Source organism: Mirounga angustirostris, unplaced genomic scaffold (assembly GCF_029215605.1).
Source record: "Mirounga angustirostris isolate CCGP_5_RB_7025 unplaced genomic scaffold, mMirAng1.0.hap1 SCAF_5, whole genome shotgun sequence".
NCBI classification, from domain to species: Eukaryota; Metazoa; Chordata; class Mammalia; order Carnivora; family Phocidae; genus Mirounga; species Mirounga angustirostris.
Genome location: NW_026991713.1, coordinates 166,600,469 through 166,621,905, shown reverse-complemented (window position 1 = coordinate 166,621,905; position 21,437 = coordinate 166,600,469). Strand labels below are relative to the sequence as shown.

At 43.1% G+C, this 21,437-nt stretch overlaps 1 protein-coding gene across 2 annotated transcripts in view; it reads left to right on the top strand.

The window, feature by feature from the left end:
• Positions 1-21,437, top strand: part of GALNT17 (polypeptide N-acetylgalactosaminyltransferase 17) — a 446,740-nt gene that overhangs the window by 144,069 nt on the left and 281,234 nt on the right. Inside the window, exon 2 of one of the 2 annotated variants that reach the window (XM_045875477.2) lies at positions 14,464-14,647. In XM_045875477.2, coding sequence (XP_045731433.2) covers positions 14,464-14,647 — 184 coding nt within the window. Of the gene's footprint in view, positions 1-14,463; positions 14,648-21,437 lie in introns of those variants that run through there. The other variant, XM_054507624.1, reaches the window with a different exon arrangement.

Genomic DNA, 21,437 nt, shown 5'->3' with positions numbered 1-21,437 from the left:
CAGGGCACGGGGGTGTGTGTTTTCTTTTGGTCTCTTGTATCCACTTCGATCTCTGGCTAGTGAAATGTCCAGACGGTTCCATTTGCATAAACCCGCAGCCTCCTGGTAGAGACTGTTCACCGCGGTGGGACCCGGCGCTGTATGTTTCCCCATGGAATAATCACCTCTACTCTGCCTGCTTTTTGTTTTCCTCATTGGGAAATCCAGCAAGAGAAGGAACCAAAGTCATGTGGAATAATGAGGAGCGTGTGAGATGAACTGGAAGGAGTGAAGGTGGAGAAACCTGTCCTGGTCATAGATACCTGTGCCCCGGGGACAGTGGCCACATTAATAGCTTTGGAGCTCAGAGGAAGTCAGCTTCTTCTGTGTGTTCCCAGACAGAATTAAGACCAGTGTGTGGAAGGTAGAATGATGAGGCTGACATTGGCTGTATTTTAGAGAACATTCAACATGAACCCAATGGAATAGGCTGGCTAGGGGCTCACGAGGGAGTTTGAACTTCTGGAGGTGTTTATTTTGAGGCTGGATTCATCCTGGCAGCAACGTGGAGGAGATACATTACAGTAGGTCAAGGACCAGAGTGGCCCTGGATGAGCCTAAGAGTGTGAGATTTAGGGATTCATATTTTTTGGGGGGGCTATTTTGCATCTGCTGACTTTATTGAATCTCCAAGAAGTTGGGTTTTACCACTTGTACGTAGAGTGATAAATCCTAAGCTAGTGCCGACGTTGCTGTATCTGGGCCCATCCACGTAAAGAGTTTGGCCTCTTGCTTCCCTTCCCCTTGTTTGCTGTGATGCCAGAGTGCTCTGAGGTTCCCACCAGGTGGCGGGACCTCACAGGTGTCCCTTGTACAGGTCACATGGAGCCACAGAACCCCCATCACAAAGACCTTTGGAAATCTACTGATTTCTAGATGCCGTCAGGTTATGCCACATTCTTCATTTACTGACGGATGAGCTTTCTTGCTTGTGTCCTCATTCTGTCACGTATGTTTTCACACCAGGGCTGCCAAGAGAGGAGCGTGGAATCTGAGACGACAAGGGGTCTCAGATGCTTTTCGGTCCCCATATTACATGTGTGAGTTTCGTGGCAGGAATTTGCGGGAGGCCATTGTCCCAGCAGGGCAGAGAAGGTCCTAGGATCTGCAGAACCACATCCTGTGCATGCCAAGCCTTATTTAGTTATTTATTTTTCTGTTAGGGTAACTCTTTTCCGTTGAATAGAAGCAGCTTCACATTCCTCTGCTCTTTCTTACAGCAACTCTTTGGAAGTGTAGGCTGTACCTGCTGTCTTCACGTGTTCACTCTTGTTCTCTCTCGAGCCTCCTCCAGGTTTTGGTTCCCTCAAGTTGGTCCTGCAGGATTTGCCGGCACCTTGGCATGACCAAATCCATGGGGCAGCTCCCCAAAACCTACCATTTCCAGGTTTTCTGTCTCCATTCCTCTCAATTTTCTTGTAATGGCTCCTTCCTGGTGGCGTGCCCAGGGCTCAGTGGTCAGGCTTCTTTTTTCTCTGTGTATCTCCGTTGCCTAGGGGACTCCGCGAGGAATCTGTCTTTCAATTACCTTTGGACACTGGTCAATGCCAATTTTATATTTCCAAAACTGACCTCATCCCCTATCATGTGCTTGACATCTCCATTTGGATGTCTCATGGGCATGTCCAGTTCAATATATTCCACCCAGCCAAACTCTTGAGTCTGCATCACACCCACTCGTACCCAAAGATCTTTTCCTCCTGCTGTTTTCCATCTTACTGAATGCCCCGATGTCCAAAATCCTTTGTTGCTCAGGAAAAAAAAAATGTGAGTTATTCTTGGAGCCTGTCTTTCTCTCATGTGTCTTCAGATAAGCTGATCTAGACTGAGTTTAGCTGGGCTGGTTTCTAAGTTGCAAATTGAATCCAGCTGTCCCATGAGACTCTCATCCTCCTTGGACCGGTGGGCCACCCAAAGCATATTGTCATGTAGAGGCTGGGTGAAGAGGCCAAGGCCAACAGTCTAAGCATATTTCAAGCCTCTTCTCATATCACATTCTCTAGTGTCTTGTTGACCAAAGCAAGTCTCATGGCCAAGCCCAAAATTAAGAGTGAGGAAATACACTCTGCCCAGCAAAATAGGCAGAGCCCACATTAGTGGGATGGGGATGTGTACGCTTCCCAGGTATGTGGAGGGCAGAAAGTTTGTATTTGCTGAACAAAAATCTAATGTAGCACCTTGGAGAAACACTTAAAGGTGGAATTTGCTTATATGTTAATGGGATCTTTAGTCAACGGGGTCTTTTTTTTTTTTTAAGTAGAATTACTGTTTAATAGAGGATCTCCATTTATGTGCATTTTAACCCTGTATTCCTCTCCTTTTCAAAGACTTCCCATCATTACCTTTTTTTTAAAGTTAATTATTTATTTTTATTGATTTATTTTTTATTATGTTATGTTAATCACCATACATTACATGCATTAGTTTTGATGTAGTGTTCCATGATTCATTGCTTGCGTATAACACCCAGTGCTCCATGCAGAATGTGTCCTATTTAATACCCATCACCAGGCTAACCCATCCTCCCTCCCCTTCCCCTCTAGAACCCTCAGTTTGTTTTTCAGATTCCATAGTCTCTCATGGTTCGTCTCCCCCTCCGATTTCCCCCGCTTCATTCTTCCCCTCCTGCAACAGGGTCTTTTTTATGAGGAACTGGATGTTCATTTTTAAACTTGTGCTGCTTCTGACTAGCTCCTTGAAAATAGGTATTCTATTGCTTCCAGTTTCTAATAATCAATTAGAGATGGTCATGGTGGTGGTGGTAATGTTGATGGTGTTGGTGAGGGAGGTGATGGTGGTGTTGGTGGTGGTGGTGATGCGGATGTTGATGGTGATGATGTTGATTGTGATGGTGATGGTGTTGATGGTGGTGGTGGTGGTGGTAATGTTGATGGTGTTGGTGATGGGGGTGTTGGTGGTGGTGGTGATGCGGATGTTGATGGTGATGATGTTGATTGTGATGGTGATGGTGTTGGTGGTGGTGGTGGTGGTGGTAATGTTGATGGTGTTGGTGAGGGAGGTGATGGGGGTGTTGGTGGTAGGTGGTGATGCGGATGTTGATGGTGATGATGTTGATTGTGATGGTGATGGTGGTGGTGGTGGTAATGTTGATGGTGTTGGTGATGGGGGTGTTGGTGGTGGTGGTGGTGCGGATGTTGGTGGTGATAATGTTGATTGTGATGGTAATGGTGTTGATGGGGGTGTTGGTGGTGGTGGTGATGTGGATGGTGATGGTGATGGTGATGATGTTGATGGTGATGATGTTGATGATGATGACGATGCTGATGGTGGTGCTGGTGATGGTGGTCCTGGTGATGGTGGTGGTGATGATGATGATGGTGATCATGGTGGTGGTGATAGTGGTGCAGTGGTGTGTGGGTGTTAAAGGAAGGTGATGCTGATGGTTTTGAGGGGTGAAAGAGATAGCAACATTTTCCTACGGTGGTTCATTTTTGTGTTGTCTTACTCCTCCCTTATCCCTCTTCTGATTTCATAATTTACCCTCTATGACATGACCATAGGTATTGGCACTCAAAATCTGTGGAACTATACGTATGCTATTTAAAACTTACATGCTTTTTGTAGAATTTGGTAAAGGTTAGTGTTGCTAACCTTCACTGCCCTCTCTCCCTTCTTTTTAACCCCTCTCATTGGGACTAAAATCCTAGGAGGGTTCAGGGCATGAGAAGGGAGGAGTGGGAATGTTCTCTGAAAGCTGTCAGGACGGGCAGGTGCTGAACGAATGTGACAAATGGCATGGTCTGCAATGCCTTGAATGCATTTGACACCAGTGAATTTCATAGGTCACGGCAGGGGACTTTCTCCAATTCAGCATATTTCCCACCCAGCCCTAGGTCAGCTTTTTTCCCCCCTTGTGTAGTTTTATAAGTGATGTGAGGCTAAGTAACACAATTAACCTGTATAGCCAGCATCTTTCATCCATCTGCTCCAAGCGATCTCAATGATTGCCAAGCTCTTCTTTTCTTTATTTTTTTGGAAATATTTTCTTCATCTACACACTTAGACCTATGCATCAGCTAGAGCCTGGGCCAGGCCAGAACCATGTGTTTATCACATCCACACGCAGGGGGATGTTTGTGCCAATATTTGTTTGGCACAGAGAGTGAGATTCAGGCCTTACTTGGTCTTCTTCATCACAGCATGAAATCAGAGAATGCATTTCCTGAAGACGGGCTTGGCAACCGGAAATACATCGACCCGGGTTCTAGATCCACCTCGGACTGTTTTCAGTGATCTTAGGATCATTCATAATCCTCACTGGGCCTCTTTTTCTTATCTGCTGAATGTGGATGGGGCTATTCTGAGGATCAAATTAAATAATCTTTGTAGAGAGATTCTGGGAAGTCTAAAGTTCATAATACATGTACGATATGTCATTTTGTATAAAACTGCAGTTTGAAAATTTATGGACAGTTTGTTCCAAAGGCACTTCAAGCACATAACAATGATTCATATCTCTTGGAATTGCAAATGCTGCATGAACAGTTTGGTTAATGGGCAAAAATGTACTTCTAGTATTCTGGGCTCTCGGGGGGAGCCCACATCCAAAGACCCATTAGTCATCATTTTGTTGTCTAGGACAGAATCCAGCAGCGGATGACCATGAGTTATGGAGTGCATGTATGTATCACCCCCGCCAAATTCACATCTTACAGCCCTAACCTCTAATGTGATATTGTTAGGATGTGGGGCCTTCAGGAGGTAGTTAGGTTCAGATAAGTTAAGTGAGTGGTGTCCCCATGATGGCCCTGGTACCCTTAAAAGAAGAGGAAGATACCAGAGCTTGCCCTTGTTCCATCATGTGAGGACACAGCAAGATGGTGGTTGTCTGCAAGCCAAGAAGAGAGCCCTCCCTAAGAACCAAATATACCAGCACCTTACCTTTGGACTTCCCAGTCTTCCAAACTAAGAAATCAATGTCTGTTGTTTAAGCCACTCAATCTGTGGTATTTTGTTATAGCTGCCTGAGCAGACTAAGAAATCATGGATAATTGGAAAATTGGAAAACATGGTCATACAGAGGTGACTGAAGGAGTGGATATGGTTAGCCTGGAAAAAATATAGGGAGACAGGTCATGATAATGAAGCAATACTGAAAATGATATGAAAGTATAATTATATGCATGACAGATAAACCAGGAAAGGCCTGCTGTGTCAGGTGGTGAGTTCTTTTTTCCTACAGGAATATAGTAGAAACCAGGCGGCCATCTCTCTCGAGTTCCAGTGCTGGATGGGGCTGTGGAGAAATGGTTGAATTGTCCTTCCTTCCATCTCAAGATTCTGTGTTGGATCCCAGGTGTGCTATTGCCTTTAGACATAGGCAACAATTTATTCGGTTCTCTTGCACCAAGAAGCAGCTGACATAGTTGAACTCTGGGAGTTCATTCAGGATATTAAGACTCACATAACATTTGGACATCGTATCTGGGAAGCACTGAGGATACAGGACAGAAAATGTCAAAATCATTATAATGTAGATGTCAACAAATGTCAAGATCATCATACTAATATATGAACCAGGGATTTCATAATGATTCGATATGAGTTCATGAAGCGGTGCTTACCGGTTTCTGACGCGTCTCCAGGAGATGTCTGTATCAGCCCTAGAACATGGTAACATAGTTGGCCAGCCCAGCTTCTAATGCACTCATTCACTTATTCTTTCATTTATTCCATTGCTTTGCTCATCCAGCTATCTGTTCCTCCGTGCAACGTGAATGAAGTGCTTCGTAGGTGCAGACCATGTATAAGACAGGTCTTCCTGTTTGCAGGAAGTGTGAGTGACTACTCAAGGACACGTGTGATATGACAGGAGCAACGCTGTGGTTGAGATTTCCACCAAAGAGCAGCATCTGACTTTCAGGGTAGGGCGGTGTTCAGAAAGGGTCTGTGGGATTGTGTTGAGTAGCAAGGATGACCGGCAGAGGCACGAAGGGGCAGTGACTTTTTAGAAGCATCAGAAGGCTACAGAGCTAAAATAAAGGATGTGGTGGAGGAACAGGTGGAAAATGAGGCTGGGCAGGGAGTCAGCTAATGAGCGGCTTTGTATATTACAGGGTGATTTTGGATTTTTTTTTTTCTATAGCGGCAGGAATACGCTGATGAATTTTAAGCAGGTGGTGATCAGACTTGCATGTCTTACCCTGGCTCAGGCTCAGTGGGTTAGTAACTCAAGGGAGTGTAGTAACTCAAGGGAGAGGACTTGAGCTTGAATCCAGGCGGTGGAAGTGATGCAGAGAAGGAACAGAGTCAAGAGATAAATAAGAGCGAGCCCCAAGAGTCACTGGAGTAATGAATTAGAAAAAATACGTATATGTAAATTAAGGAAATTAACAACAACAAAAAATAAATATATATAAAACACAGATATAGTTAGCATATTTGTTTAACATAAATACTGTATAATAATAATTAAAGTGATTAGTATAGTGCTTTGCATCTAAGAGACATTTGTCAGCTTAACTAATTATCACTAATAATTGTGTCCAACATGGAGCTATCTTCTTTTGGCAATATTTCCGGGCTAGCTTTTCTTTTCTTTTTTTTAAGATTTTATTTATTTATTTGACATAGAGAGAGCACAGGTGGGAGGCAGAGGGAGAAGGAGCCCAACTCAGGGCTCAATTGCAGGACCCCAGGATCATGACCTGAGCTGAAGACAGATGCCCTCAGCCTAGCTTTTCTGTTCCACTGATGTGCCTGTCACTTCTTGTTCTATTGTCTCACTGTCTTAATTATCAGAGCTTTTCAGTATGTTTTACTAGCTGGTATGTGAAGGCCCTTCACGGCCCCTTTTCACACGTTTTTCAGGAGTCGTCCCTATTTAGACGTTGGTCAGGAATATATTGCTAGAATTATTGCTCACTATTCAGTTTATGGCTGCAGCTTCCTGATTGTCTGTAAGTTTGACAATTCCCAAATGCTTTAGCATCACGGAGGATCTCCCTGGGACTCTGTGACCTTCAGGGGGCGTCAGGCTTCTGCAGAGACCCCCTAACACAGGCTCACCCAGCTGGGCCACGGGACGTGCCTGCCTCGTGGGCTGGTGTGTGTGTGTGTGTGTGTGTGTGTGTGTGTGTGCGTGCACACGTGTCCTGGCTGCGCAGATGATGAGGAGCTTTGTGAGTCAACAAGGCACCAGACTGCATTTCGCCATAGCCTCTATCTATCCTGGAGTTTGTGCGTCCGTTGTGAGTGCCATCCCTATTTCTGGAAGAATAATGCCAGTTATCTGTAAACTCATAAGTTTAAACTGTAACCCTGGAGAAAATTATGTCCTTCATTGTATGGAGGGAGGCGGGAAGGCAGCTTGATTTACAGCCGTGGTTCTTTATTTTTACTGCCACCGTGGAGCCTGGATAGCTTGGGCCCAGCCAAAGACAGACATGGGCCGAGTGATTGAGTCTTGCTGAGCGGTCATCAAGTATGAGCACCTCGGGATCCCCGGGCTCCGTGCAAGGTTCCCGAAGCTTCTCTGTCATCCCCAAGTGAGGTGTTGACTCAACTGGACTAGAGGGAGTTTCTAAAATTTCAAAAGTGGACTTCGTGTTTGGGAAATTGGATGACTATTTGAGAGAGAAAAAAAATATTTAGAGCCTTGTTTCCCAGCGTATATGTAGAATTTCCTCCCAGTGACTACGCCACTTGAATTATTATTGCTTTATTTTTGAACTTAACATTGGAGAGGGCAACCTCTCTCACTTCTCTTCTTCTTCTTCTTTTTTTTTAATCTATGCTTTCTGGCCTCTGTGTTCTTGTGGGCTAATTTTAGAATTTTTGTTATGTTCCTGAAAAAAAAATCTCATTTGGAGTTATATTTAACCTATACATTAAAGAGGGGAAGTATGTGTCTTCATTGCATTCCACCTGATACTTCAAAAACATGTCTCTCTCTCTCTCTCTCTCTCTGCTAAGCTAGAGATGTCTCATTTTATTCCCTTGAGTAGAGTTTTATACTTCTCTTCCTATTGGTTAAAGTTCCTTCTAGATACACTGCAATATTTGTTATTTTTATAAATATCACTTTTTTTTACATTATATAATCCAGTGGGTTATTGCTGGAATACAAAACACTGGTAACACAGGACCCATCAAACGTGCTCTAGCCCAGGGGTCCTGACTGAGGAGTGAAATTGCCTCCCGCCTCCTTTCTTTTCTGTCCTGGGGGTGCCTACCTCACGGCCATGGCGGTCTTCAAGGGCACCAGGGCCCATTCCGTGGCCAAACCAAATGGCCTTTTTTAGGCTTGATTTCCCTGTGACATTCATCAGTGTAGACTCTCTTCTTTATGACTATAAATACAACGACCCTATGTAGTTTGTAGTTTTCATTGCTCTTCTCTTAGTAGATAGTTATCTCGTGGATATTTAGTGTTCTTCCTCGACATCAACTTTGTTATAGATGGCTCCAGGTTGAATCTCCAGATCTTTCTCTACTCATCCATATACTCAACAGTTTTTAGAAGCTTCCTGTGTGTTGGGCACTGGGGTGACCACACCCCTGCCCTTCAGGGAAGGGTGTAGATGTGGCACTGTGGGGGAAGTCATCCCCCGGGGCTAGGTGGGGTGCTGTGTGTGTCAGAATCCCAGCAGGAAACAGACGGCGTATCCAGAAGAGGTGATGGAAGAGAGTCTAGCAAACTATTTACCAAGGTTCAGAGATCAACAAGAATGACAAGGGATGGTGACTCACCTAGGGCTAGCCACAGAGGAGAAAGAAGTTGGCATGGCAGCCATGAAGGGGGAAGTTGGGGGGGAGCGGTTAACAGAACACACGGCTGGATGTAACCCCAGGCAAACCCTAGGAGAGGGCTGCCTCATGGCAACAGCGGCATAGAGAAGGTGACCCAACCACTTCCCCTTCGGGAGTAAGCTGGGGGAGGACACACTCCAACCTCTTTCTCTCTCCATCCATCAGTCTCCTCCAGGTGCCTCCTGTTGGTTGACTCCAACCCAATGCCCTTGATGCTCTCTCTATAGGTCTGTCTCCTGGGATGTGAAGCAGGCGAAGATGGTGGACAGTGGATCTGGAGAGAAACATGAACAATATGTGGAAGAGGTGCTATGGGATGACCGAGCTCAATTTGCTCTCGCTCTCTTTATCTTCAGCTTCTTGCCTCTTTGCTCCCCCTTGGCTCTGCAGTCTTTGGCTAAAATAACTCAGAAGGCCTTGCCTGAAGATAGAGGGAATGATGCATCTTCCCAGACCCAAGTGCCAAGCAACCACTCCTCTTTCCCTCTTTTCTTCTTCTTCTTCTTCCCTTTGCCAACTGGGACTTCCAGGCCTACAAATACATTTTGGTCTGCAGTGGCTACAATTGCTTCTGACCAGATTGCAAAAGGCACTTTCAGAAGAGAAGGTTCCCAGGTGCATGGAGTCATCCCAGCTGGCTCCAGAGGCGACTTTTCCTGGCTAAGTGAAGACCAACTTGGGCCTTGTTGATGATCTTGAATTCTTATTTATCTTTGCCAGTAGTTTCTGGGGCCTGCTAAGTAAGCACATTAAAATGCCAGTGAAAATTTTTGCTGCTTTGTTGAACCTTGCTGGCAGATTCAATTGGGGGGAAAATGGGAGCACATGGACCACAAAATATATAATTTGTAACTGTCACATTGCACTGTGAAGAATGATCTTTTTTGAGGCTGCTAAGTGGGTGCCTTCCATAATGGAAGAAATAATGCCACAGAAAGGGGAAAAAAAATCTCACTGGGAACCGTCATTCCCTTTGTGTTCTTGGTGAGTTTAGCATGCATTCCTAGTCTTAATTCCTGTGCCATTTTAAAATGAATTCCTTCCGTGGCCCTTCTGCCTGCATTGGAAAGGTTGCCCATGGAAGATGCTGGGCAAACACAGCTGAGATGCTTTTTAGCTCTGAGGTGGCATTTAATGGCCAAAAGAAGGCCTTTGTCATCAAGGGAAGAAAAAGATGTGCTAACCAAACCAAACAGATGAGATAAGAGGAAGAATCGGGTGTTTTCTACTGAAGCTGCTCAGTTAAATTGAAAGTCAGTCATGTCCCATTCCAGTGGTTTCCCTCCTTGACCCTTGGGCTGCATGCTGGCAGGAAAACTATGGAAGGCTGAGTTTGTGACTAGTGAGAAAAAGGGAAAATCCAGGTGAATGAGCAGAAGTGCACAAGACAAGGAGAAAAAAACCCACTGTCAGTAGTCCCTGCATGATCTTTTTTATTATGCAAAATGCCATCCATTATATATATCACATACATGTCAGGTAATAATTCTATAATGAATTATTATGGAATTGAATGAATGAATGAATGAATCCTACTAGCTTTCTAATGGAACATTACCAGGACCTTTGAGGTCCTTTGTGTGTCTTTCCCAAGGATGATCTAGTCTCTTTTTTGCAGTTGTTTCTGGTTTCACTCCATGAGTTTATATCTCTGAACTATGGTTTGATTAGCTTTTGAAACTTTATATAAATGGAATTATATGAATTAATGCTTGCTTTTCACTTGACGTTGTGTCTCTGAGATTCATCCATTTATCAGCAAGTAATTCATTTTCATTGCTATATAGTATCCTCTTAATGAGTTCACTACCATTAATTTATCACCATCATATTTTCCATGCTGGGTTCTTTCTTCCTGAAGAATTTCCTGGATAGAACATTCGTGTGTGTTGAGGTTGGAAGGAATGTCTTCCATTTCCATTACTTTTGGAAGGTCACATAGTTAATCCTCCTGAGCCTCCATTTCGTTATCTCTAAAGTGATCCTGGTAACATCAACCTTTCCTGTTTAATACAGAAATGGATATAAAACCATTAAAAAAATTAAAGCCTAAACAGTGATCATTAGTGGATGGAGAGAGGGTGGTTGAATGGATCTATGAAGATAAGGAAGAAGCTTAACCACTTGGTTCATACTGAGCTATTTCTCCATTCCTTTAAGTCTTAGTTCCTTGAAGTCTTGAGCTTCAAGTGTAGCTTCAGTGAGGGAGCCCGTGTACAGAATGGAGAAGAAATAAGTTTTGAAGGATGCAGTTCCTACTCTAAATATGTTGAAATTCCTGAGCATCATCTGTCTTTCTCCTTCTTGCTGCTCGACCTCTGCCCCTACCCTCCATCATGGCTACAGCCCCTGCCAGGCTGTGGCTTCCTGGCTCATATCTTGGGCTTCATCTTCCATCTTAACTTCCATTCTCATGGGTTTCAGTTACCCACTGGACCTCTGACACTGTCGGACTGTCCCATGGTTGCCCCGTAGACCACCTGTGCGGAGTGGAACTCATCTTCTCAAACCTGCTTCTGACTGCGCCATCTTTGGGAGTGGTGTTCTCACCTGGTCCTCACACTGGAAGCCAGGCTAACTCACTTCTTCCTGCTCTCTCCCACCCTAACACCTGTCTGTCTCTCTGTCTCTGCCTTGTGACAGTGTCTCTTAAATACCTCTCCAAACTCTCCTCTCCTTTTGATCACTATCACCACTGCCTTAAAATGAGGCCCCTATCCTCTCTTGTCAGCTGCTGCAAGAGTCCTGGAATTGGTCTCCTTATTTGTCACAGAGGCGAGGTTTTGTCCTCCTTTGAGTCTCTAACTATACCCAGAATCCCGGTCTGTCTTCCTTTACCAGCCATGGAACTTTGACCAAGTTACTACATTCTCAGACTCAGTGTCCTTATTTGTCAGAGATCAAAATAATACCTTCCTCAGAGGTTTGTCAGGAGAGTTGACAAAACAATAATACACTCCACGTAAAGCACTTAGCGGGGTCCCCAGCATGCGGGAGAGCGCCTCCGTAAATAGTGGCTGTCTGGGGTCTGTTCCATTGCCTCAGATCATGTTCCTTTCTTTCTCTGTGCTTTAGGCACCTGTCACTTATAGGTAAGAGTCTAACAACCTCAAGGGAATAAGGGCCACATAATGACTTTGGCCTTGGTGGGTTTCTTCCTCCATTAAAAAATGGTATTAAGAATTATATTTTGGGGCGCCTGGGTGGCTCAGTTGTTAAGTGACTGCCTTCAGCTCAGGTCATGATCCCAAGGTCCTGGGATCAAGCCCCGCATCGGGCTCCCTGCTCCACGGGAAGCCTGCTTCTCCCTCTCCCACTCCCCCTGCTTGTGTTCCCTCTCTCACTGTGTCTCTCTCTGTAAAATAAATAAATAAAATCTTTAAAAAAAAAAAAAAGAATTATATTTTGTGACTATGTTCTGACTTTAAAAGAACTTAAAACATTTTTTTTTAAAGATTTTATTTATTTATTCATGAGAGAGAGAGGGGCAGAGGGAGAAGCAGGCTTCCCACGGAGCAGGGAGCCCGATGCGGGACTCGATCCCAGGACCCTGGAATCATGACCTGAGCCGAAGGCAGACGCTTAACCATCTGAGCCACCCAGGCGCCCAAGAACTTAAAACATTTTCCTTTTTAATAGATTCACAAGTTTATGCACATATCACCACAATCTAACTCCAGAACATTATCATCACCCAAAAAGACATCCCATACACATTAGCAGTCACTCCCCCTTTCCTCCCCCACTCCCATCAGCCCAAAACAGATATTGATCTACTTTCTGTCTCTGGAGATTTGCCTATTCTGCGCATTTCATATCAATAGAATCACACAATATGTGGTCTTTCCTGACCAGCATTGTTTACTTGGCATCGTGTTTTCAAAGTTCATCCACGTCATAGTGTGTATCACTACTTCCTTCTTTTTAATTGCTAAATAATGTCTCATGGTATAGTTTTACATTTTTGTTTATTCATTCATCAGTTGATAGACATTCAGCTAATATGAATAATGCTCCTGTGAACATTTCTTTATAAGTTTTTATGTGGGCAGATCTTTTCATTTCTCTTGGGTATATACCCAGGAATGGAGTTGCTGGGTCATATGGTAAAACTATGCTTAGCATTTTGAAGAACTACCGAACTGTTTTCCAAAGTCGCTGCCCTGTCTTAACATTCCTACTAGTAATGTTCTCTGACAAGTGATTTTAGAACCCAGCACAGGTATTTGCACTTGACATGGGAAGAGTTCTTATAGATTTTTGAGCATTGTGAAGGTGATATTATTGGAATGTTTGTGGCACATTGATGTGGAATGAGAATTCAAAGCCCAGGAAGCAGGTGGGAAATGTTGGAATAATCTAATGCTCAGCTGAGGGCGCCTCTGTTGGGATGATGGCAGGCGAAAAAGATGTCAGGGTTCCTGGAGCTCAGAGTGGACAGTGGAAATGATTCTCAGGTAGAAAAATGATGTTCACCCGAGACCAACTCTGAGATGCTTGCTCGACCTTTGCTTTTTGATCTTGATATCACAGAAAATACATTTCTGTTTTCAGAGAAGCAGGCAAGTCTTGCCATTATGTGATAGAGTGCTGTCCTGTGATGGGAGCAGAGTTGTTGGCCTTTGACTGGTCTGGGGGTACCTTTCTGGGAGGTTCGAATCGTCCTCAGCTCTGTGGGCTGCTCCTCATGAAAGCGGAGGGCACTGTTTACATCTCCGCTCTGTGTTCTTCCCGCCAGTAGGAGCAATGGGATTTCTGTGGATAAAGTGTTTTGTGTATGTGTGTGTGTGTGCACGTGCACATGCTCGTGGGTGTGCTAAGTAACTTCGCTTGAGCATTCAAAATGGCAAAAGGGAATGAGAGCCCTTAACAACAAAAGTCTTCTAGCCGAGAAGTAAAACCTCCCATAACTCTTGGATTTCAGGATTGCCCATCAAGCTGTTTATTGTATAATGGAACAGTAGTAGATATAAAGCTGCCACCATCCTGGGAACTTGCAATTGCTCAGTGAGGCTCGTTACAGAGGCCTCCTACTCCACTTGGCATGGTTATCACCCTTGTGGGTTTTTTTTTTCCCCCTCTATGATTTATTCTCAAACATTCTATATTTCCTTTTGCCATTTAGATGAAATTTAAATAAAACCATTAGGTAAAGAACTGTGTCAGATTGTTACACACTTCAAACTCATGATAAAACCAATCTGTATGTCATTCTCTGTTCAAATGAAGCAAAAGCACCTCTGGTCTGGCCGTTCCTTGCGACTGGCTGTTCTTTTTTTGTGTCGTGCGTGTAGCTCGTGGAGTATCAAGGCTTGTCATTGCCCCACGTCTGTCCCATTTCCTGTGTCCTTCTTGGTCTGCATTTGTCCCAGTTTAGATAGTCTCTCCCTTTTGTGGACCCCCATCCACTCAGCTCCCCAGAGGAGGGAGAAGCTCCTTACTGGGAATTAAACTTAGTTCCAGAACTCTCAGTTGCCCCTACGTTCCCCTTAATATGATGGTGTTCAGGGCACATTCCTGGATTGCTCTATCGAGGAAGTAATTACCCGTGACGGGTAATGGTAGACTTGGCACTGAAGCATATATCTGAGCTTGAGTGACATAGCCTGATGTGGTGGCTTTCAAATAATGGTTTTTCCTTCCTTTTTCTAGGCTTATCCAAGTCCCTTGGGCTCATTGAAGGTTATGGTGGGCGGGGCAAAGGGGGCCTTCCTGCTACCCTTTCCCCGGCTGAAGAAGAGAAAGCCAAGGGACCCCATGAGAAGTATGGCTACAATTCCTACCTCAGTGAAAAAATTTCACTGGATCGTTCCATTCCGGATTATCGTCCCACGAAGTAAGTTGCGATTCAGTCATTCAGAGCGGCTGGCTACATCACAGCATGGGGGCAGCCCTGAGTCTGTGACATGTTCTCAGGTCCTTTGGGACCAGCAGAGGGGCTTCTGTCTTACTTAGTGTCCTTCACAGTCAACAAATGGAGTACTATGCATTATGAAATATTATCTAAAGTCTTGACATTTTTATAAAAGTAATCCAGAAACACATAGGAGGGTCCTCAATACAAAAAGTCTTAAGTAAAACACAAAACTCGCCATGATCTCATTACCTAGAGGCAGCAGTCGGTCAAATTTTGGCATTTTGTGTTTGAGTCCATTTTCTATACAGATTATGAGCATGTGATGTATTGTTTGGATCTTTCTTCCATTTAATATTATTTCATGAGCGCGTGCTGTCATTAATCATTATTAACGATGATCATCCTGATGACCATTTCGCATCATTATTTCCGTTGTTGGAAATTCAGGGTATTGTCGGTTTGTCATTATTATAAATAACCATTTGATGAATATCTTGCCACTCACATCCTCGTGTGTTGTGATTTGGTATTTATTTTCTCAAGCCACACTTCTGAAAGTATAATGCTTATGCCATATCGTAGGAGTACTCTGGAGGCTCTAGGTACATCTTGGGATACTGTCCTCCAGAAAGTTGATGGCAGTCCGCACTCATTGGAATCTTACTTGATCCTTCCCAAACTGGGTACTCGTGTTTCAAAAATGCTTTGCCAAGCTGATGGGTGAGAAAGTGCGTTCCGTGATTGTTTCATCTTCCACTGTTTAGTTTGAGGGTGTTACCTTTAACCAATTTGTTTGGGTCTTTTGTCTCAGGAAAAGTCTTTGTTCTGTGGGCTCAGATTTAAGAATTATTTGTGTTCTCCTTCGGAAATGGAGAAGAGGGATCGGTCATAGAATCAGGACGCTGGAGGAAAACCTATTTTCTAGGCAGGCGTCCACATTGGCTTAACAGGGTTCTTTGTTTTCTTAGAGTTGTAGTGTCTCTTTTTTTTCCAGTTTAGAGTGTGTCCTTGCTTAGAGTAGATTATTTCTTTTTCAAATGGATTTTGGACAAATCGGTTAAGTATCCTGGTTACTGAGAAAAATAGATTCAAGATAAAGAAAATTATCTTAAATGGATTTAAAATTGCAGCATTAGCCAAGGAACCTGCTAAATCTCTCTCTGCCTAATAAACATATATTCCTTTTGAATCACTAGGAAAACATACATCACCCCTGTTGGAAGCTATTTTGCGTTCCTGGACCTTGGCTCTCAAACACATCTGGCTGTTTTCATTTCCTGGTGCTCTCTGATTAGCCTTTCTTATTTGGACGTTGGCAAATAAACAGAGCCATATTTTTTTTTTTTTTTTTTCCCGCCTTTGAGAATGAAAATGTTTCCAATATGGAGCTTACTGAAGTGGGTCAGTTGAACACATATTAGGAGCACCTATTTTGTGCCAGATGGTTTTCCCCACACTAGAGGCAGGACATTGGAAAAGACACAGTCCTTGCTTACTTCTTATCTAGGGAGGGAGGCAGACTTATAGACAGGGTGATTTGGTACACTATGGTCTGTGTGGTGTGTGTCAAGCCAGAGATAAATGCAGCCTGTGTGGGGAAGATCTGGAAAGTTTCCCGCTTGAGATGATGCCTGAGTCTGATCTTGAAGTGTCATTAAGGGTTGGGAAATGAATGAAAGGAGGAGGATAGGGATGGACCAGGCAGGGGGACAGCAAGAGCAGAGTTGGGAGCAAATAAAAACATGGTTTACTTGGGGTTGGGGGGATGCATAGCTCAACATGCTCTATAAATTAGCATACTGTCTTGAACATCCCACTTGTATCTGGCCCCCCCCTGGCACTTTACTAAGATGATAGTAAAGAACCAGAGACGATGTAACTTATAAGGGATGACTGAACAGGTTAGGGGATGACTGCAGGGAAGAAACACCCACAAAATTTTGGAAGATTGAAAGAGGGGGAATGAATGGTAACTGACAGCAGACTGGATGAGGCTGGGAGCCAGCCTCCTGCCTATGGTGGGAAGACCTGAAGAATGCAGCCTAGTCACACCTCAGAACCCCAGAGACCTGGGCATTGGAGGTTCTGTGTACTTCCGATGGGTGGGAAGTAGATTTGAAAAGAAGGATTGCATCTGTACCCCCAGATTCTGTCTCCAACACTGCCCCTGGCAGAATATGGGAGATTTGCTCTCTGGAAAAGGTGAACTCTGGGCTTGAGTTCGTAAGATGTAGCCTAGGACAGATGGTAAGACTGCATACCATCTGGGGACATCCTCAATGTCATTACCCCTCCGGGCTTGTACGCCCCTGTAAATCAGTACTTGGAAGAATCTACTCTTGAAACAACCAGCCTAAGAAAAGGCTAACAGATGTGGTAGTTGGCCCCCCCTCCCCAAATGTCTGAGTTCTGCTCACTATTAGTAAGGCATGCCTGTTGTAAAACTCCATTTGTCTTCACATAGCTGTCTCACTCCGAAAAAAGAAAGAGAGCTAGGATCTCTGGACATCCCAGGAGAGTCTTGGTTACAAAAGACCTTAACAACAATGACAACAGGGGGTGCCTGGGTGGCTCAGTTTTTAGGTGTCTGCCTTCAGCCCAGGTCACGATCTCAGGTGAGAATAGAAAAGAAGTCTTGGGAGTTACAAATAAGATAGGAATAAATCAACAAGAGAGTGGAAGATAGCATTGAGAAAAACATCTGACAGATCAAAAAAAAAAAAAAGAAAAGAAAAATGGGAGAGAGAAATTAAAGCAGTTGTATCAGTTCAGTAGGTCCAACATTAACTAATAGGAGTATTGGAGAGAGAACAGAAAACACGGAAAGAAGAAAATCACCAGACCAAGGATGGAGCACTATTTCCCAGGTCTGTGGGACATGAGCTTTCAGGTTAGAAGGTCCCACCCTGTGTCTAGGGGAGGAATGAAAAGAGAAATTAAACCCACATCAACAAATGTAAATGTTTTTTGTACAACTCCTCAGAGCAACCCTCTATTTTCTAGCTGGCATGCTGTCTGATTCGTGAATCATTTAGTAAAGCCAGTTAAATTCTCAAGTTTTATTTTATTTATTTATCTATCTATCTATCTATCTATCTATCTATCTATCTATCTATCTATCTATCTATTGAGAGAGCACATGTGCACACGTCCACAGGGGTAGACGGGAGGAAAAGAGGAAGAGGGAGAGAATCCTCAAGCAGACTCCCTGCTGAATGTAGAGCCCAGAGTGGGGCTTGATCCCAGGACCCTGAGATTGTGACCTGAGCTGAAATCAAGAGTCAGATGCTTAACCGACTGAGCCACCCAGGTGCCCCCGATCTTCAAATTAAAAAAAAAAAGTAAATGTAAAATTTCAAAACAAGTAAATATATTATATGTAAGTAGGGTCTCCACAAGTGTACCTTCCCTGCATCTGTTTTCAGGAAGCTATTTAAGGATATGCTCCAGTAAAACAAGGGAGTAAAGTAAGAAAGAGAATGATAATAGTGTAGAAGAAACAGGGGACTCAAACAGGAGCGTACAAAAGGCAGATCCTGGGAAGCTGATGAAGGGATGCTCCAGGGTAACATTTCAGGGTCACAGCTGTGTGGCAGGTCAAGAGAACACCCATTCCACACTGGAACAGGAGGATGGAGGGCTGTATGATGTATGTCGCCAAAGGAGGCCAGGGGACAGAATAGCTTGATTACCTAGTGTTTTTGATGGCATCCAGAATTATTATTATTGTTATTATTGAAGCATAATTGACATACAACCTTATATTAGTTTCAGGTGTGCAACATAATGATTTGATGTTTGTCTACATCGTGGAATGACCACAAATCTAGTTAACGTCTGTCAGTACACATAGTTACAGGTTGTTTTTTTCTTGTAATGAGAACCTTTGAGATCTACTATCTTAGTAACTTTCACAGGTGAAATACAGTATTATTAACTAGAGTCACCATGCTGTACATGACATCCCTAGGACTTATTTATTTTATAACCAGAAGTTTCTTCCTCTTGACTCCTTTCATCCATTTGGCCTACTCCCCACCCCCTGCCTCTGGCAACTACCAGTCTGTTCTCTGTAGCAATGAGCTTATTTTGTTTGTTTTTAGATTCCACAGATTTGTCTTTCTCTGTTTGACTTATTTCACTTAGTCTAACGCCCTCAAGGTCCATCCATGTTGTCATAAATGGCAGGATTTCATTCTTTTTTATAGCAGAATAGGAGTCCATTTTGTGTGTGTGTGTGTGTTTGTGTGTGTGTGTGTATCACATTTTCTTTATTCACTCATCCACTGATGGACATTTAGATTGTTTCCATTTCTTGGGTTTTGTGAATAATACTGCAATGAACATGGGGGTGCAAATATCTTCAAATTAGTGTTTTCTTTCTTTCTTTCTTTCTTTTTTTTTGGATAAATACCCCAAAGTGGGATTGCTGGATCATATGGTAGTTCTATTTTTTACCTTTTTGAGGCACCTCCATACTGTTTTCCATAGTGGCTACACCAGTTTGCATTCTCACCAACAGTGCACAAGGATTCCCTCTTCTCCAAATCTTCACCAACACTTATTTCTTGTCTTTTTGATATTAGCCAGGTGTGAGGTGGTATCTTGTGGTTTTGATTTGCATTTCCTTTATGATTAGTGATGGGAAGCATCTTTTCATGTACCCTTTGGCCACCTATATCTCTTCTTTGGAATAATGTCTGTTCAGATCTTCTGCCCAATTTTCTAATTGGATTGTTTGATTTTTTGCTATCGAGTTGTATGTATACATTTATTTATTTATTTATTTATTTAAAAAAAATTTTTTTTTTAAGATTTTATTTATATGAGAGTGAGAGAGCACAAGAGGAGGGAGGGGCAGAGGGAGAAGCAGACTCCCTGCCGAGCAGGGAGCCCGATGCGGGACTCGATCCCAGGAGTCCAGGACCATGACCTGAGCTGAAGGCAGTCACTTAACCGGCTGAGCCACCCAGGTGCCCTATGTATACATTTTTATATTAATCCCTTACCAGATACATGATTTATAAATATTTTCTCTCATTCAGTAGGTTGCCTTTTCATTTTATCATGGTGTTTTGTTTTGTTTTGTTTTGTTTTGTTAGCTGTACAGAAGCTTTTTAGTTTGATGTAGTCCCACTTGTTTATTTGTTTTTCTTGCCTTTGCAAGATTTTTTTTTTAGCCATTCTTTCAGAAAGTTTGGGACTAAATTAGTGATAGAAACAGAAGGGGAAAAAATGCTTCTGACAAAGCAAAGCAATTGTTAGCCACAGGAAAAAAACAAGAGTTTCTCAAGAAAGGAATTGTAATTTTATACACTCTGGCTCAGCTGGGCATAATATAGTCACACAAATGTAAATATTGGATATTACCTACCTGCAAATTATGATATAGCTGTATTGGAAGAAGGAGGAGGGCAAAATGTGTGTGTGAGGTGTGGGCAGTATAAGACCATTAAATCTTTATCCTTAGAAACAGAAAATCAGTTGCAAATGTCTAAAATGTAAACATCAAGAAATAAGGGCATCACCATTGATATTTAGGTACATGGAGATTACAGAAATGAGATGTTTTGTTTTCACAAAATCAAATTTTAATTAAGCAGTGAATGTTAATCTACACAAAAAAATTAAGGGCAGGCCAGGCAGGGTGAAAGTGTGGCGGAATAAAGAGGTAGAGAAGATAGAAAGAGGTGGGTTGGATGACATGACCACATTTGCCTTCTTAGATTATTCCGGCAGCTCTGTGGAGGATGCATTAGAAGGTGGAATTGGAGATGAATTTGGGAGATTGCCCATGAGTCATATTTGGTAACCAGAGGTACCATTGTAAATTCTGGGCTCCACAGCAAATGTTACCAAATTAACCTTTGCTAATTGCAGATTAACCCTTGCCATCAAAAAGTGGCAAAGGATTTGCCTATGGAAGCTGCTTCTCTCTATGTGAGCCCTGGGGATGTGCAGGGAGGCAGCTGTCTAGGGCCAGAGTAGTTTCCTTCCTCCAAGCTCAGGAGGAAGTATCCCCCAGTGGGTGAGATCCTTTTGATGAAGCTCCCCCAAAGCCCTCCCGAGTGTAGAGGATTTAAATCAGCTAGTTTCATCACAATTTTGTACAGAACCTGATGTTGCTTTAATTCTTACTCTTTTCTTATCATGCTGCTCTTAAGAAAATCGTTCTTCGTATAAACGTGAATGAATTTTTAGGTAGTAGTGGGATTAACCATTTGCTTGTCATCTTTCACGCCGATGGATTCCAAATGTTGTTTTGCGTTTCATTTCAATTCTGTGGGGTTTTTTTTCTTCCACTGGACAGATAGTTTAAATTTGTATGAATCCCAAACTGTCAATCTTGCCAATTTCATTTCTTCACTGCTTTAAAGCCGAGAAAGATATCATCCCGCAGAAATACTTATAAATATTCTATTCTGTTGGTGTTGCTTTTCCGTGACTCTTGTATTTTGCTCCTTCACCCATCTAGTGTTTATTTTGGAATATGGTACAAGGTATGTATCTTTTGTTTAAGATGTCTGTCCATTTTTTTTCAAATCAGCCTTTTCCAAAAAAAAAAAAAATCTGTAAATAATTTTCATCTGGAGGTGCTAGATATAATGCAATTTATACGTTTTATATATCTAGGCTTCTTTTCTTTTTTTTTTTAAAGATTTTATTTATTTATTTGAGAGAGTGCGAGAGAGAGTGAGCGAGGTGAGGAGCAGAGGGAGAAGCAGGCTCCCTGCTGAGCAGGGAGCCCGACGCGGGCTCGATCCTGGGA